This window comes from Malaya genurostris, chromosome 1 (assembly GCF_030247185.1).
Source record: "Malaya genurostris strain Urasoe2022 chromosome 1, Malgen_1.1, whole genome shotgun sequence".
Classification (NCBI taxonomy): domain Eukaryota; kingdom Metazoa; phylum Arthropoda; class Insecta; order Diptera; family Culicidae; genus Malaya; species Malaya genurostris.
This window is the reverse complement of record NC_080570.1, coordinates 126,104,501-126,123,671: the sequence shown is the minus strand read 5'-3', so window position 1 is coordinate 126,123,671 and position 19,171 is coordinate 126,104,501. Positions and strand designations below refer to the sequence as shown.

Below are 19,171 nucleotides of genomic sequence, written 5' to 3'. Positions count from 1 at the left end.
ATTATTTTGCAGACGTTATATTTCAATTCTAGTCTCCTAGTAAAATGCAAATCAAATTATCACCATCGCACATTTATGAAACTCTCCAATCTACAGATTGGGTGATTCGCTCTTTGGATATAAAACAGGATCACCTTTACTAATGCCAGTGAATTAAATGCTCGGACTTGGACCATTCTTACTACATAACCTTTCAAACAGTTGTTGATGGAGGCGCACTGATTAATTGTATGAAATATTGTGCATGCAGATAAAAATCGGAAGCGACGTCTCTCTCGCCTGATTATGCTGCTCCAGCGAAGTTCACTGTGCACCAATGGTATGTAGACTGTCATGCGATATATTAATCATTCATAATTGTACAAAAATTCACTCCCTTGTAACGTTCAGTGTCAAACCCATTGGTTCTCAAACATACATTATCAACTTTAAGCGCTTTAATATTCCATCGTTATGTGCTTCGATAGTGGAGGCAAGACAATGTATTTATTTATGTTGAAGCACGTGGTTCATAAACAAGACAACAAAATATGTATAAAGTAACATGATTCTATCAGTTGATGTATAGGAAACGGCAGTTCAACTGACGTCGCTCGGCAACGTCGCTGCGCTGGACTGTCCAGCGAATTGCAGATTAGTGCTGCAGCGACAATAACCTCAAATTGTCTTTCGCGGTGACTCCACATTTCTAGTAATTATTAAAAAAAATCCCACAGAAAAAGAAAGATGCAAATGCAATATGTTTCCAAAACACTTCATTTTGCCAGTGTTTATCTCATGTTGCGAGAGAACCAGGTCAATATGAAGTAAAGGCGAATCGACATGGTATGACCAGAAATAGTACAACCATGTTAACACCTACTGCAAAGGATAGTTTCAAAACATAATTTGACCAAAGAAAATGAGGTTACGCAAAAGAGTAAACGAACTCCGCAAAAACCTAGGTATTGTGATTAAAATTTTATCAGTCAATTATTTTGAATAAAGAATAACAGAAAGAAACGTCGCCGCAAACTTTTTCAATTTAATTTTTCGATGATCATTTCTTCTTCGGTGGACTTTTTCAGGCAAAACCAATCTTCAAAACGATTCAAATTCTTTGTCAATACATTCGTTTTAGAGTATGCTCGAACTTGTCATGTTCTTTACATTGGTCAACAAAACTATCGCAAACTTAACACATCACTGACAGTGTTTCACAAGGCGACAAAGCAGCGACATCTGGTAGTTCAACGGCCAATTATCTCAATATCCCGCTTGTGAGAAATTCAGGCAGCCGGCAGAAGCCTGGCTGGATTCCGACAGCAGTCAATTTATCACAAGCAAAGTTGTGATTTTCTTATTTTCTTTTCCTTGGAACATGTGATATGGAATCACTATTAAAATAAACTTTCAAACCGAGGCGCGTAGGTCCGAGTGTCATGTACCACAAACTTAAAATCGATTCTCGAGCGCGGCATTTGCAATGCCGAAGTAGATCGGCAACATGACATTTAGCTGATTGTTCAGTAATCCACATGCTCTTTTCCGAAATTCGTTAAAGTAATATGCTGATATCTCAGTAAAGCGCGTACAGTAAACAACAAATATATCGAAATCAGCACATTAATTTGCCGAGATTTCGAACAGTGAAATAGTTTTTACTGAAACTCGGTGCGACACTTGTCATCTAATGTCTCTTTTCGATTTTGCAAAGCACCACGTCGCCATTGCTCATGGAGCTGAAAAACATTGGAAGAAGGAAAACAGATTTTTGTATATTTCGTGACAAGATAAGTGAAATAAGAAAACCATCTACTTCGCAAATACAATTATTAATATCTACTTATTTCCAGGAAGGTGCGTTGAGGAGCACTAGAAAAAAATGACTCTAGGCGTGATGTTATCTTTTTTGTATGCTAGATTCAAATGGACATAATAAAACGCCATCTTTCTCCAAGCTTTGCTTTTGTAGCTTTGCTTCGATTACTGATGACTCGGAAATTCATGGTTCAATCCTGATCGCTTTTGCCGAACTAACAGTAAAATTTCTGCTGACAAGTTCGGCAATAATTGACAGTTAATAAACTTAGGATTGCCGAGATTCACAGTAATTGTACACTTTACCGAGACGTTTACCGAGCACTAGGCTGTGCAAATCTCGGCAATTATTTCGCCGAGATTCAGCAATAAATTCTAAGTGTGTTTCAAAAGCTTTTTATATGATAAAAAAAACTTGTTTTATTCCTCCTAGTGGTGTAATGAGGCCTATCTCATATTACTCATATTTTTATAAATATCGCTGGAGGATTAAAAAAAAACGAAATTTGAAATTTTAATAAAAACTAGATAGTTCCTTTGGGTTTTGCTGATAGTTTGGCAAAAGCGTTCGGGATCGAATCATGGATTACCGAGTCATCAGTAATCGAGTGTAGAAAGGGTTTTGTTCTATTATTGCACGAACAACTTATCACGAAACCAAAGTTTCGGTAAAGAGTGTATTTTATTAATGCTCACTTCAATTAAAAACAATTCAAATCACGGAAAGAAATATCACAGATAAAAACATTTGTTTCTAGTACTCGCCCTGGAAATCAACAAATATTCAAAAATATATATAAAAAGAACCTTTTAATTTCACTCAGCTTTTCACGTAATACTGAGATCTCTTTTATTCGCCAAATTCATATATATTTTCAGCTCCATGAGAAATGGCGACGTCCGGTGGTGTACAAAATCGATAGTTGATATTAGATGACAAATGTCGCGCCGAATTTCAGTAAAAGCTAACACACTGTTCGCAATCTCCGCAAACGGATTTGCTGATTTCGGTATATTGTTTGTTTACGGACAAGTTCAGCAACATATTATGCCAAACTTCTCAATAAAATGCGGTTTACCGAGATATTAGAACATTACAATAACGAATTTCGGCAATGAGCATGTGAATTACTGAACAATCAGTAAAATTTTGTGTTGCCGATCTAATCTAATTATTTATTGTCTAAATTATCGAGATACAAACAATTCAAGAAATAAAGAGTATTGTGATTTTGAGAGATAAATATGATGAATGTGTCCTGCTTGAAAGTGCAAAAGCAGTGCTATTGAACTTCATAAAGACTTCTAATGGGAAAAAATCTAAACAGAAAAGCCGCTGACGAACGAATCTACGAATCTGGTCTGGCAAGAACCCGGTTGAAACATAATATGGGTAAGAATAAGCATCAGACCCCAGTAATTTCTTACATCGGGCGAATCGCGCGCGAAACTCAAGATCACACACTTTGATTTTTATCCGAATCTCAGCAAGATTTGGTAATCTCGCCGATATTTGAACAGTCAGTCAAGTACTCGTCAAACATTAAAACAACTGAGATTCTCGGTATTATCTAGGTTTCGCCCTTCCTTACTAGCAATTGAAGTATTGCCCCGTTTGTTGTCATGGAACACGGAGGGCGAAACTAACGTAAACAAATGGAATGACAGTTTCGCCCTTTATAGTTCTTTGTATTACAAAGATTGAGATTTTTGTAGAATCCGAATTTTTAGACAAAATTGTAGGATTTTGAAGCTTTTATTGGTAGGTGAGAGAAACTCGATTTGTTTACTTTTGTAAGATTCGCCCATCTTTGAAAAACAGCTGAAATGTGATTGATTCGGTCAAATGACCAATTTCTGGTAAACACGGTAGTTTACATAACGGAAATTCAGTATGACATTTTAAATTACCGAGAAGTCGGAAATAGTAAGCCGAGTATTTTGGAAGAAGCTATCTTAGGCGAAATTTCAGTAAAATATCGCTTCGCGGTTCATTGTCGGCATCCTTTTTCACCGAAATAAAATTAAGTTTTAAGTTTGCATGGTCCACGTTTACATTGTGTCTCTTTTGTGCAAAAGTGTGTAGGAGATAACAAAATAAGAAGCTCAACGGCAGTCCGATGCTCTTGAACACGCTATTGGGGTGACATTGAACTGACAATATCGATGCGTTAATGCGGTTTATGCAATTCATGCATAAGAGTCCGATGAGGGCCCGATCGCAGCGCTACTATCGGGTAAATATTGTACTCAATCGATCAAAAATCGATATCACTCGCATTGGCTTGGCTGTCAGACGACTGGCTTACGGCTGCCAGATAAACACCTCAAACGTTTATCATTTCCAGAAGGATTTCGTCACATCGGTTCTGAGCGAAACATGGCTACCAGCCGTCTGCGTCACTGCTGACAGCCAAAATGACCAGAACCACGTGTGAAAATGTGCGTTCTTTTTCTTATTTTTCATAGATAGTTTTGTTTTTGTACAAGGAAATAATTTCGGATATCAAATAAAAAAGCTCCACTATTCAGCTAAACACTTTTTATTGTTATTATTTTATTGTGTCATTCATTTGGTATGCATCAACAATAGAAATATACTTCTCGAAACCGTCAATTGTGTTCCATAACAGATAATTTATACACACTTTAAGTTCAGTCACTGTATTCTACGTTTCAATGATGCTGTGCTATTTGTTTTGGTATTGGAAATACCTCAATTAGATATGACTCTGCTCATGCGGATCACAATTTTAAGTATTCTGTTTAGGCATTTTAGCACTTAATTCAACCTCACGAATATCACTTTAAGCTCTTTCGTTAGTCGGTGACTAGGGCTTTGCTTTAACTATTTTGTTCTGATCGGGATAACAGTGAATGAAAAATGAAATATTGCATTGATTTTGTGATTGTACTGTCTGCCAAAATAAAATATTTCAGACAAATGCTGCGTAAATTGGCAATCAAAATTTCAAATGTGGTTTTCATATGCTCTTTTCATCCCGTGTTTCACACAAACCACCTACCAGTTCTACAGCTAACGACGCCACAGTCTCGACGTGTTGAAATATGGTGCTGGAAACACTCACACGTGACTAATCCGTCGGAGTCTTGTATAGTGTATTTTCGTAGAAAGCCAGTAATTAATAACACAAATCACGTAGAACAATATTCTTGAGGCAGGTAAATTGGTATATCTCGAATGTTGCTTCTCTGTCGAGATAATTGTCTAAGCAACGACTGATGTATCTTTGGAAGAGGCCTTAACAAGATGCTAGAACATTGGTTCAGTACATCATCTCGGGATTGATTCTAATCCACCCTAATCTAGACGTAACCACAGCATCGCAAACACAAAACGTGACGGAAAGTATTAATAACTTCATTACCGTTCATTATTATATTTCATGCCACCTTCCCTCTTCCCTAAACGGTTCCGTATAGAACTGCTGGCAAACCAAGAAGCCTCCTAAAACATTTTGTTATGCTATATTACTTGTTGGTACGCATTAGGCCTAAGTGATTAAATAGTGAAAGATGGGGAAATATCCGGTAGCATCACCTGGATAAATCGTAGCGTGGATTGCCAAACATGGATGCGAAAAAATCGACGCTCTACATCACGTTAATGACTTTTGCCTTCCATTCGGGTAGCATCCGTTGCTATTTCTAAGAGTACAGGAGCCCGGTATCTGTCAGAACAGTGCGGGCTGAAGTACTGTTCTCTTGTCGATTACGGTCCAGCTGTTTCCGGTTCATTTGATTTTAATTATGTTTCAAAATGTTTGTTAAAGGGGATAAATTCAAATACCTGTATCAAAACAAATAGAATAACTAGTTCCATACTAGTTGAGAAATTTATTTAACTGTTGCCATTTGTTAATATTTTTAACGGGAAATGAAACGGAACTCTGTATTTTCCAACGAATGGCAAATATTACAATTGTTATTCATTTTGCTTAAACGTGTTAACATAATCCAATCACTGAGCCCTCTTTCAATACAAAAAGATAGACAAGAAAAACATCGAAAACCAAAATAAAACGCTATATAAAAGATATTCGGCTAGCAAAACATTATGAATTTCTATCGGAGTTCTGCCAGAATGTTAGTGGCAAATTGTGACAGGCACGTTCAAATATTCCCTTCCATCCAGTCAGAGCTATGTTTCTACCGATCATAGTGACATTCGAGCAAAGAACTTTGATCGCATTGTCTTGATACTGTTATAAGTGACACACCTTTTAGATAAATTTGGCCTACTCAGAGCTATGATAACTTGTCGTCAAACAGTCGTAATTCTTTACATAGCCTTTTTTTCGAAAGCTGAAAATCGGATTATGAATTGGTCACCCTCAGAAACCGTTGTTTCCACGGCTCTGACACCACCACACCGGAAAGAGATAAAGCACTGTGATGGAGGTAAGAAATTTAAACTTCATCTAATTTTAATTCAGTTGAAATTGTGTAGAGGCACTTTCTCGCTGGAGGATTTCGCTTTGTTCGCTTTTCAGGGTGGGAGAAATTTCATTTGTATAACTGAAACGGGTAGTTTTTGTACAAGAAAAAGCATCTGAATAATACGTTAGCATACAGCGGTAGATACAAAACGCAATGAATAAATAAAACGAATCAGTCACCGGGGAGATTCGATGTTCAGTTTTCGTGTTATTGTTAGCAATTTCTTTTTATACTACTCTGAACACTTCACACGGGTAGAAAAATAGGAATCATTTCAAATAGTTCGATTCTAGCTCGAATGCAAAAGAAAAGAATAACAAAGATTTCATTGTTCAACTCTATTGGCGTTTTTAATTGTAGATGAATTTTCGTTCGCTTCTATGAATCAAATCGGGTTAATCAAACTTTCTTACTGGGTAATTCAACACATTTTCACGTTTCGCCTTCGGCTCATCAGTGCATTAGCTGTTTATGCTGAGCTGCTTCGATGCAAAGAGTGTTTTGTACAAAGCATTAACTTTACGTTTACTTAGCGGTTTACGTTGAAACGTTAGGTGGTGTTAGCAGTTCAACATAAACTGCTAATGCACTGATGAGCCGTTGGGGAAATGTAAAAATAAATTCAATGAACCGTTTAACTTGAAACTCGAACCGAACTTCCCACTGAGCACGATTCGGTTTTACATAACTGTATCGGCCAGATCGAAGCGCTACGATCGGGTCGTCATCGGACAATTTTGAACTATTTACATCAACGACGTCAACTTGAAAACGTTTAGAGTGTCGGGCAATTATCGTATCTCGTGTTTTGCTATCTCCTCAATATTTTAACCTAACTCTTATGAGGCACAATACAACCGTCTAACTTAGTCGAAAGCAGTCGTAAAGAGCGATGCCAGATAGTAGTAGTGTCATTTCTGTAGATTGGCATTTTGCTCGGAAGCTCTCTCATCTTTTTTTTTTGCTCGTCAGACAAAACTAGTTTCCGTAGTTCTCCGTTGATAAATTTAAATTTCCGTAGAAAAAAATCCAATTTCCGTAGATTTTGTCTACGGATCCGTAGAAAATTTTCGAATCGACCCATTTCCGACAAATCTGGGAAAACTCATATAACGGGTAAACAACCTGTTCTCAATAATGGGTAAAGCGAATATGTGTCAAAAGTTGAGTGATTTACTACCAGTTTCAAATACGAGAACAAACCGAAATTAGGTAAAAAATTACCCACTTTTTAAATAAATCAGAAATCAAACATGATATTTTTTCGGGTTACTTGGAAAAAATCAAAATGTGTAAGAATTAGTGCTTCAATTTATTGAAATATTTACGTATGTCATACCATTAATTTTATTAGTTTTTCACTAGGCTCTGTGCTATACGTCGTAATTAGGGCACAGAAGCGCCAAATGTAATAACATTGTTGAGGCGAACTCTTCTTTAAGAAAATAAGTTGAAACTACTGAAGCAAAAATCGAACTTGATAAATCGGAACGCAAATTAGAAGAACCAAATTGTTGGAACTTACTGAAACTAGACGAATAGGCATGCACAAATTATGTTGATTTTCAAAATACAATTCTCTCACTTCCAAAATGCATTCCCAAATTTTCAACCACTTATGGGTATAATTTGACCCATTTATTTCGGATTTCGGATTTATTGATGCGGGTCGCATTTCACTAAAAAAATATCTCACTTTTGACAGCTCGTATTGAAGTCGAAAAAGAGTATTTGTGGTACTCAGAATTTTGGGTATTTTATTTTAGCTGTGTAACAAATTGCCAACAATTCGACCGTCCCACGACAAAAGGGCCTAACTTCAAATGACAGTTTCTCGTTGTTTACTTTTTCTTTCACGATTTACTGATCTGATTTTATATTTGACACTTTACTCTTCGCAAAACGTTCAAGGTAAAACTACAAGCTTTCGATTTACATTGGAAATTTTAGAGAATTTGCAATAATGGCTCCGTAATAATAATAAGAGAAAGTAAACAAAGATATGCTCTCATCTGCAGTTGGGCCCTTTTGTCGTGGGACTATCGAATTGAGTTTTACCGAATGGGCAAAATATTTTCAATCGTAATTTAGAGTCCGAATTCCAACATAGCCCACATTGTCACAAAGATGGACCGAGTAATGAATTCTTAGTCGACTGCTCGTTTCTGCTTCGTTCAATCAACCCGATTAGGGATGTCGTAATATCGATCGATTAATCGAGTAATCGATTAATAACCCAGATAATCGAATAAATTTCAATCGAATAGTTTCAAAATTATACTCGATTATTGAATAATCGAGTAACTCGAAATTTTCGACATCCCTAAGTTACCCGATTGATACTAACATTATGTCCAGAGTTGCCAGGTTATTTTTTTCAAAAATCTGTCAAAACTCAAAAATTTATCTGGATTTGTCTGTGTCTACTATATACAAGGGAATTTTTGCTAAGCTTTATGTTTGGTGAGAAAAAAAGGTCTCCCCACCGAGGCCAAAACCGTAAAGATCTAGCGAGATCTGACAAAATCTTGGAAAATCTGGCAAAAGATCTGATTAGTTTGAGTGTCTGGCGAAGCGAGAAAAATCTGGCATTTGCCAGACAAATCTGGCAACCTGGCAACGCTGATTATGTCATTGAATTTTCACTCACTTTATGAATGTATTAGTGTAAAAGTTAGGCGACTTACCACTTTTTAATACACTTCAGCTAGAGAAATGGATGATGATGTCTAATGTAGGCCTTTTCGTTGGTTCCCACGAAATTGAACAGTTTATGCTGGAATTCTAGGAAGAACTGATTATTTACTAGTTCTTTTTATCCGAATTCAATTTTATATATCCAGTTATATAAAATTTTTATTTCGAAATCAACTAAAAATCAACACCAAATCATGCCGAAATCAAAGAATAAACGAATGAACAATTCAGTTTGCTTTTTATTACCCAATTCGGACAGATATCCAAACCAATCGGTTGGAATTCATTTGGAATCTGTTCCCACATTATCAGATCCGAATGGATTCCGAATCGACGAGAAATTTTCATTCGGAATTCCATGTGGAAATCATGTGGAATTCCGAATCAATTCCAACTCCAGTGCAACAACCGATTCCGAATGAATTTCGCCTACAACCGGTTGATTCGGAAATCATTCGGAATTGAGTGAGAAGATGCGGACTGAATTGTCAATTCGTCTTCTTCTTCTTCTTCTTCTTCTTTTTTTTTCCCGATTTTGCACGTTTTCGTGCTGATTTTCAGTTTATTTTTTAAACCAAAACATTATATAACTGAATATACAAATTTAAATCTTCATGTTTTTCGGATATACAGAACTAGTGAATAACCAGTTCTTCGTAGAATCCTAACATACACTGTTGAAATTCGCTGTAAAATAACAAAACGGCCTACCTTAGTCAGCATCATCCATTCCTCTAGCTGGAGTGTAATGAAATGGCTTAGGGCGCCTAAATTTTACACTAACACATTCATAAAATGAGCGAATATTCAATGACATTTATAATGTCACTGTCAATCGGGTTGATCGAGCAGCCATCTCAGACGAAAATTCTAGCACTGAATCGATCGAGCACTAAAAAATCATGCAGTGGAGTAAGAATTCATTGCTCATGCCGATTATGTGGGGGGTTGTTTCACTGCAACCCACATTATCAGATCCGAATGGATTCCGAATCAATTCCGAATCGGCGAGAAATTTTCATTCGGAATTTCATGTGGAAATCATAATGGATTCCGAATCAATTTCAACTCCAGTGCAACAACCGATTCCGAATGAACCGGTTCGCCTACAACCGGTTGATTCGGAAATCATTCGGAATTGAGTGAGAAGATGCGGACTGAATTGTCAATTCGTTTTCTTCTTCTTCTTTCCTGATTTTGCACGTTTTCGTTCTGATTTTCAGTTTAATTTTAAACGAAAACATTATATAACTGTAAATACAAATTTAAATCTTCATGTTTTTCGGATATACAGAACTAGTAAATAACCAGTTCTTCTTAGAATCCCAACATAAACCATTGAAATTCGCTGGAAATTAACAAAACGGCTTACCTTAGTCAGCATCATCCATTCCTCTAGCTGGAGTGTAGTGAAATGGCTTAAGTCGCTTAAATTTCACACTAACACATTCATAAAATGAGCGAATATTCAATGACATTTATAATGTCATTGTCAATCAGGTTGATCGAGCAGCCAACTCAGGCGAAAATTCTAGCACTGAACCGATCGAGCACTAAAAAATCATGCAGTCGAGTAAGAATTCATTGCTCATTCCGTTATTTCGATAATGTGGGAAGTTCCTCGCTTGTGAGAAATTCGGACAGCTGGCAGAAGCCTGCCAAGGTTCCGGTAACTATCAAAATTTTGCAAGCGAAAATACGTCATTCTCGCGCCACGTGACGTCTATCAAGTTCGCTTCTCCGTCTTTTTGCCTTGCTAATATAGGGAGGCTATGCAATCGCTGTGAAAACCGAGTTTTTCCGTTCAAATGAAGCAGTCGATTCGTCAATCCGGCATGTACATCGAAAAATGAAAACGAGTCTCGAGACCAGGTAAATAAAATGAACATACTGGTATATTGAGCGATGAAGCTTTGCATATCATGTTTGATAGTGCAAAAGCTATGTTATTGCCCTTCATTTAAACTTCTAATAGAAAAAATAAAACCAAAGGCGCTAAAAATGAAGAACCGATTCAAAACGGTTCTACCACTCTTGTATAGGCAATAATTCGGCAGAAACAGATCTGTTAATTACCGCTAGATGAAATTCTCTGCCGGAACGGTTCTGGCATAGTTGCCAGACTCTTCCCGGAATTCTGCCTACATTCCGGCAAAACCTTCTGTCAGACACATGCAAGCGGGTCGCATTGATTAGGATTTCATACTGAATTCCTCATGATATTCTGATTGAAAATTTTTCGCCCAATAGGATTTGGTTCGGAATTGAGGTTTTCTATGCCCAGTGGAAAACGAATGGCAGCCCTACTGAAAAATGGGTGGCCAACACGTTTCCTGATGAAAACAAAACAATATGTAAAAGCGATTCACACGCAGCATCAAGCGACTATCACCTGCATGGAATGATTACGGAACAACAACATTAATTGTATGCAATTCATATGAAAGGACACTACGTCAAGTTCACGGAACATTTTAACGTCGGATACGTGAGCAATATTCGGCTAAAATAATTAATAAATTAATCTGAACGTCGACCGAAGTTGATTGATCGTCTGAGTCGCGTTTAATGCATGCGTTTCCTGATGAAAACAAACCAACCTCATTTGCATTTGTGGTTGTAAGTGAGCTGTCAGAGAGCCTAATACATTCTGAACCGATAATGGTTGGTTTTGAAGGTTTTGAGGGTTTTGAGATGGGCGTTCGCTCCTGAACTGGTCCAATGAATCGTTTCAAAAAAGTGCGCTGACAGCTTTTTTCAAAAGAACCGCAGCTCACCGTTCTTCCAAACGTGCATCCAGGGATGCCAGGTCATTTTTTCAAAAATCTGATCAAACCCAAAACCTGTCTGTGAAAATCTGTGACCGTGTTCCGTACCCCAATAGCAGTTCAAAATCAATTTGGTGAAACTCATTACAATTTAGTGAGCAAAAAAAAAAGGTCTCACTACCAACAACACGCTCTGTGCCTTTTTCCTCAACCGCTCTGTACTTTTTGGTGCTAAACTGTGCTCGATTTCCAAAATCTGTGATTTATTCAAGAATCTGTGAAAATCTGTGATCATTTTCAGAAATCTGTGCAAATCTGTGTCATTTTTAAAATCTGTGCAGAAAATTCAAAATCTGGGAGACACAGATTAATCTGTGAACCTGACATCCTAGCGTGCATCTAAGTAAGAATTCTCACCTCTAACGCAGTAGGCTAAGGCACATCCAGGGGTGCCACTTTTACATATAATTCAATTCGGAATTATTAAAAATCTGATTATTATTCTAATTATTTAGTAAACAGTTCGTTGAATTAAAACAGATTTAATTACCAAATCCATACAGTACGATGCAGATGAAGAACACCGATTATAACTTATCAACATATTATCTCATATCTTCCCCTCTTCAGAGGAACGACTAACATGCGGCAATGGCATGAGTGTTGAAATTCGATTCCCTGCGGTGTCTGTAATTTGACTTACGCAATTTGCATATTGGATATTTAATGGCACACTAAGGAACGAAAATTGTTATGATTACTAATGGTTAAGATTTATGGTAATAGCATTTTATGTTAGCGAACCCAAACCGAGTGTAATTTGCATTTTGTTTTTTTTTTCAAATCCCTACATACTCTGTTATATCAAGATATAGATGACATACACAGTGCACTCGTAGAGTACAGTCTGGAGATATTTATTTGACTCGATGATTAATGCTGATGTCCATCGGATGCTGAGATTCCCACTATTTTCTATGTGCGGGATTCAAATTTATGGAAGGTTTCAAATACATCTTTTCTTATCTAATGATTACCTTTAATACTTACCTGATTCGACGATTAAATTCAAATTCGTTGATATTTGATTGTTGTTCCCTATAATAATGTTTCTATGAATTTAAAATTATAACGTTCATAAGATAACATCAAAAATAAGTTGAAGCGAAACGATTGCGTGTTTTCCAAAAGTTGAGCTACTCCTAAGGCAAGTAGCCAAACACAAGAAAAATAATTTCTTTTGGCGAATACAGGGTGGCAAAGAATGACCCAATTTTGATCGGAATGATAGAATTTGCACAAAAACAACATGTTATCATGTTAATCCGAAATTGCTGTTGAACAGCAAACAAAATAAAAACATACACGTATAGATATAAATAGTACGAGGGAGTGAGATTTTACCATGTAACGCTCATAAAACAAGACGTCAACGTTCGAACCCTGTGACTTCACTTGTTGGCTCCGACGAATACCGAAGAGGGTAGAATAATCGATAAAGTCATAAAAATTCGAGCCTTCATTGAAGACACGCACTCGCATCATCGTTATTACTACGTGCTGTGGTTTAGGTACTTTGTACATCTTGAAGGCAAGCAGGTCATGTCGGAGACGGTACACGTAAAATTTTCAAAAGGAAAGCCAATACTCGTAGAGTGATAATTTATGGGAAGGAAAATTAAAATTGTTCCTATGCGAGTAGGGGCCGACAGTGAAAAAGAAGTAAAATGTTTCATTTTTCTGTGGAATATTTGTATGTAAAGAAAATTCGATCACTTTATAAACTGTAATTAAATTTGCATGGGCACTTTGATATTATGAGATTCGTTAGATTCCACTCAACTCTTGAATTCAGTGCATGTAACTTTAATTGAAAATGGAGTGGTGATCTAGATTTCCTGAAATGGCTTACAAAATGTTTTAGTTTTCTCTAATCTATAATCAAAATGCCTACGTGATTGCGACAATAATAAAACTGAAGAGTGAAACATAGCAATTCATTCCAATGTGGAATCCATCATTAGTAAGAGGAACATTTGTTTTTCTTAGTTATTTGCAACAATATCACAGTTAAGTCGTCTTGAATGTAATTGCAATACTTTCAAAATCACATGCAACAACCGATTCTGAACCGTTTGTTGAGACTGCTTTAGAATCAATTTGTAAATCATACTGAGTTCGAATCAAATTCCTGATGATTTAACCGGGAGAGAACGACACATAAAACACTAAAACGATTTGATAGTAGCGCTTTTTGCACTTTTCTTGCAATGACTAACACAGAAGCGACGGACACTCTCCTTGTACGTAGCGGACAGATACAACTTACCAACTACCAGCTTTTGACGATTCCGGCAGTTGTCAAAATAACCCTAACAGAATTGTCTCATTCTTTTGCAGGGCACGTCTTGCAAATTCGCATAGCTGTAGTTAGTAATTCAAGCGGGTAGTTTTGCCTGTCCGGAATTTTTTCCCCCGCATTGTACCAGATTTATGGCAAGAGTCTGACAACAATGCAACAATCCTTTCAGACCAGAGATGCCAGATCTGCAGATTTGTCTGTAAATCTACAAATTTTGTATATAGTGCTGCAGACATGTTTTTTTGTGCAGAGTTTTGCAGACTTTCGTCAAAATTTACAGACTTTTGAAATTGTCGTTTTGCTCGCCAAGTCAGTTTGGCGTGTCATACTTTATAGAGAAATTGCTGCCAGCAAGACATACTTGCTGACTGCAGATTTTTTTCGGATGTACAGACTTTTACAACCCTCTCTGAAGATATTTGAAATTTTTACCTGGCATCTCTGTTTCAGACAGAGTATTTTACCCAGTGGTTCCAATCAGATTTTTGCCGTACAAGATTAGCAGAATCGTTTTGAATCGATTCGTCTCTTCTTTTTCATTTTAATTTTAAATGAAGAGCAATTGCACTAACAAGCAAGTACACATAACTGCACCTCTCATAATCATAATAACCTCATTTTCAACTCTTAATCCGATTGTTTGTGTTTCAAAAATTGAGACAAAATTTTTCTAAGCAATTATGAAGGAATGGTGAATTTACCTTTGTCCATTAAGAGAATGACACAATTCTGTTGGCGTTGTTATGACAGCTGCCGGAATCCGGCCAAGTTTCGGCCAGCTGACAGAATTCCTCACAAGTTTCGAGCAGTTTTACATCTCTGTAACACACACGGATGCACTGTTTACGGGACATATTTGTACACAAAATAAAATTGTGTGCGAATCGCAGTTAAGTTTGTTGGTGGTCAAATCTTAACCTATTTTTTTCCGAATTCCTAATATTCATCAGATTACGGATTATAACGAATAGTGAAACATATGAAAAAAACTTTATGACAACCCACATTAGCAGATCCGAATGAGTTCCGAATCAGCGAGAAATTTTCACTCGGAATTCTATGTTGAAATAATAATGAGTTCCGAACAAACTCCAACTCTAGTGCAACAACCGATTCCGAATCTATTTCACCTCCAACCGGTAGATTCGGAAATCTGTCGCAATTCAGTGAGAAGATGCGGACTGAACTGTCAATTCGTTTTCTTCTTATTCTTAACGGTTTTTCAAGTTTTCGTGGTGATTTTCAGTTTATTTTTGAATTAAAACATTACATAACTGAATATATAAATTTAAATCTTCTCGTTTTTTCGGATATACAGAACTGGTAAATAACCAGTTTTCTTAGATTTCCAGCATAAACTATTGAAATTCGCTAGAAATTAACAAAAAGACCTACCTTAGTCAGTTTTTTTTATATCATTTATTTTACCCCGGCTTTAACCATGTTGGTCGTTCACCGGGTCCTTAGTCAGTAGTCGAGTAAGAATCCATTGCTCATTCCGTCATTTTGATAATGTAGGACTCAGGAACTGCTGGTGCTGTTTCCCACATTATCGAAATGACGGAATGAGCAATGAATTTTTACTCAACTGCTCGATTTTTCAATGCTCGATCGGTTCAAAGCTAAAATTCTCGGTTCTACATTTCAAGCGTCTTGGTTTTATTTTTTCAATAAAAGATACATATGAAAGGCAATAAGTTATTGCCCTTCATATAAACTAATTATGGAAAATGTTATTGCCAATAACATTGCTTTCTCACTACCAAACATACCCATATTTCAATCTCATTTACCTCGTCTCAAGATTTGTTTTTTTTTACGTACATGCGGGATTGAAGAATATCAAATGAAGTCGAAAAAAAAGAAAGAGGTGGGAAATGAACAAGACACGTACGGCGAGATAATGACTCAGTTTCGCCTGGACAGTTTTGACAGCAGCCGGAATACAGCCAGCCTTCATTTCCTATTCTCAATCAGAGATGCCAGATTTTTTCATAAAAAATGTGTATTACTCTGTATAAAAAATCTGTATTTCGATAGTCCCACGACAAAAGGGCCTAACTGTAAATCTTTGTTTACTTTCTCTTCTGATTATTACGGAGCCATTATTGCAAATTCTCTAAAATTTCCAATATAAATCGAAAGCTTGTAGTTTTACCTTGAATGTTTTGCGAAAAGTAAAGCGTCAAATATGAAATCAGTTCGGTAAATCGTGAAAGAAAAAGTAAACAGAGAAACTGTCATTTGCAGTTAGGCCCATTTGTCGTGGGACGGTCGATTTATCTGTATTCACTGATAAAATTAAATTTCAATGAGCAATAATTCTTTCCATCTGTCTGTTGGAACAGAAAGGTAAAATTCCACAAAAGGAAAATCTGTATCAAATCTGTATTCTGTATGCGTATGTTAAAATCTGTATAATACAGATAAATCTGTATAAATGGCATCTCTGTTCTCAATAGATGAAACCATGCTACATTATAAATATTTTGTTGTCTTGATTTCGGTCCACGTGCTTTTACAGGAATTAATAAATTTTATATCTGTAATTATCGTAACTTATAACAATAGAACATCTCTTTCTGGATACATTTTAAGTTGATAGTGAATGTTTAGAAATGAATGTGTTTAAGACTGATTGTTACAAGCTAGTAAAATATCGTATAATTTTGAGTGATTAACATATCGTACGAAAGTTTACATAGCACTGGGGCAGTGTGAACGTCACTGGAACAACCAATCAAAGCAAGAAACGTTGCTTCCGATTTTTTCTGCACGCACAATAACATAAGTATTTGTTCGCCATTAAGAGATGGCTGCCAATCTAATAGCGGTTTTTTATTTTTTTTAAGAAGAGGTTGTCGTGTTTTCAATATAAATTCTAAAAATGTTAGACGATTGGCAGCCATTTATAAAATTGTATGAAATATTTAAATCAGTTTCAGGCCTTAAACATTTTTACCATGAATGGAAAAAAAAATATTTTGACAGATCCTAACCTGGAATCTATCTGATGTGCTATTACCTTGACTAGATATTGAACTTGTTTTGACTGAAATACTCAGAAGAAATGTTTCTACTTCAACAATACGCAATTTTTTGTGCTAATTGGGTCAAATTTGACAATCATCTAATTGATACAGGCATGTTGGCAGTTGCTGGCGATCGAAGTTATTATTAAATAATGTTCAAAGAACAAAATTTCGGTACTAACTTGACTTTGGCGTTAATATATCGAATGAAGGTTGAAGTAATATTTTAACCGTAGTAATGCCTTGTTAAAATCGACCAATTAATTGTTACTGTTTAAACGGCTGATTTGACCATCAAACATTAAATTTATAAAGATGTTATAAGATCTACTGTAAAAAAAAAACAATTTCATATAAAAGAGGTACTATGAAATATGAGTAAAACAGTTTCTATATTAATTAGGTATATATCGAACATTAAACCAACATGATACTCAAATCTTCGAGAACAGCAGATATTATCCTAGCAAATGATTTTGTGTAGTAGTTATCTAACTTAACTGTCGAAACAGATAATTCAAGCCATCATTCACTTTTCTCATATTCAAATTTCAATCGACGTCACTTTTTACCGATGATAGTCATGTTGTTAGTTTCACTATAGAAAATCAAAAATATTAGTGCAGTAATTACTACCGACTCAATACTAAACTGTGACTCGATAAATTGATAATAATCTTAATGAAAATGAAGAAAACTAACGTTTAAACCAACAAAGGTTCATTCCGACGAGCCGTGTTATATAGGAAAATAAAAACGTAACCTATAATCCTTAGTAACAAAAAAAAAGATCATGACTGTTGTACAGTAAAGGAAATAGATGGCTTCTGAATATGTTGCCCAAGTACATAACTCAATTGAGAAGAAAAAAAATCATTTAAAAAATCAAATTACAAAAGACATAAGTTGTCACTAGTTCATAGATATGACATTATCACGCGAACACACCGGCACAGATTAGATAGCGAATTGTTTTATGCTTTATTGATTGTAAATTACACGATTGCGAATACTATCCTCAGTTGTACAAAGCATACACGGCACGAAATGCGAACAAATACTAATTGTGATAAGAACGTGAACTTTTCTGATTTTTACTTCAAGTCTAAGCCAAGCCTAGTGATTACAATAATCTGCGTGAGTTCAAGATCAAGATTCCTCTGATTCTGTTGATGTGTTATTGCTTCCAGCGGTGAACCATTCTAACTAAAAACAAAACAAAGTAACATATCAACTGCGAGGATCCTTTTAGGCTTAGGACCCCCAAAGGGACACACTGTAATGAAGCACCCAGTGATGAAGCAAAATAAACAACGCTTTGTAATGCTTTGATAACGTTCGAGAAAACAAAGAAAACTGTTAAGCACAATAATTTTCTAAAATAGAGACACTTTCTTAAAATGTCACACAAGTCACACAGTTGAATACAATTCTCGCTAGTTAGCAATCAATTTTATAAATGTACAGACGAGTGCAGCGCTCACAGCTAATGCAGTTTCTCACAAGAGCACAAACACTTTGGAACTATATCTACACATTCAAAACGATCATTGTCGCTGACACAAAAACACACTTGCAGGATGAATGCTGTACATTCAAAAACCTACGAAGTAATGATATAGCGGAATCGAAAAAAAACGTGAATAAAAATCAAATTTTGTTCGATGCTAAATATTTAAACAGTCGTTTGTTTGTCTATGGAAACTTCGAAAGCTTCACAACACTGTTTTCGTTTTTTCAGTAAAATCCCTCTTAGGAAAAAAAAACGTTCAACGGTAATCCTTCATTCGTTTTCTGTTTGCTGATTTTGAAACAGACCTAGTTTTACTGCAGAATTTCTGAAGTTTTTTCCACGTATTTTTTTAAACTAACACTACATACCTGCACAATACTTATACTTCTCGTAGAATAACAACAAATTTTCTTTCTATGTAAAGGTAACACTTAACTTTCACACTCTTTTTGCAAGAAAAAACAAAACAACAAACCGTTCCAGCAAATTGAACGAATATTTCGTGCAATATGTCGTTCAATAAGCGCTCAAAGACCAA

The 19,171-nt window shown here is 36.0% G+C and overlaps 1 protein-coding gene across 1 annotated transcript in view; it reads left to right on the top strand.

The window, feature by feature from the left end:
* The window catches only part of LOC131425716 (patj homolog), a 92,768-nt gene extending 73,968 nt beyond the window's left edge, over positions 1-18,800 (top strand). The window contains exon 3 of the mRNA XM_058587812.1: positions 97-18,800. Coding sequence (XP_058443795.1) covers positions 97-105 — 9 coding nt within the window. The 3' untranslated portion in view covers positions 106-18,800. The remainder of the gene's footprint in view (positions 1-96) is intronic.
* The last annotated feature ends 371 nt before the right edge of the window (positions 18,801-19,171 follow it).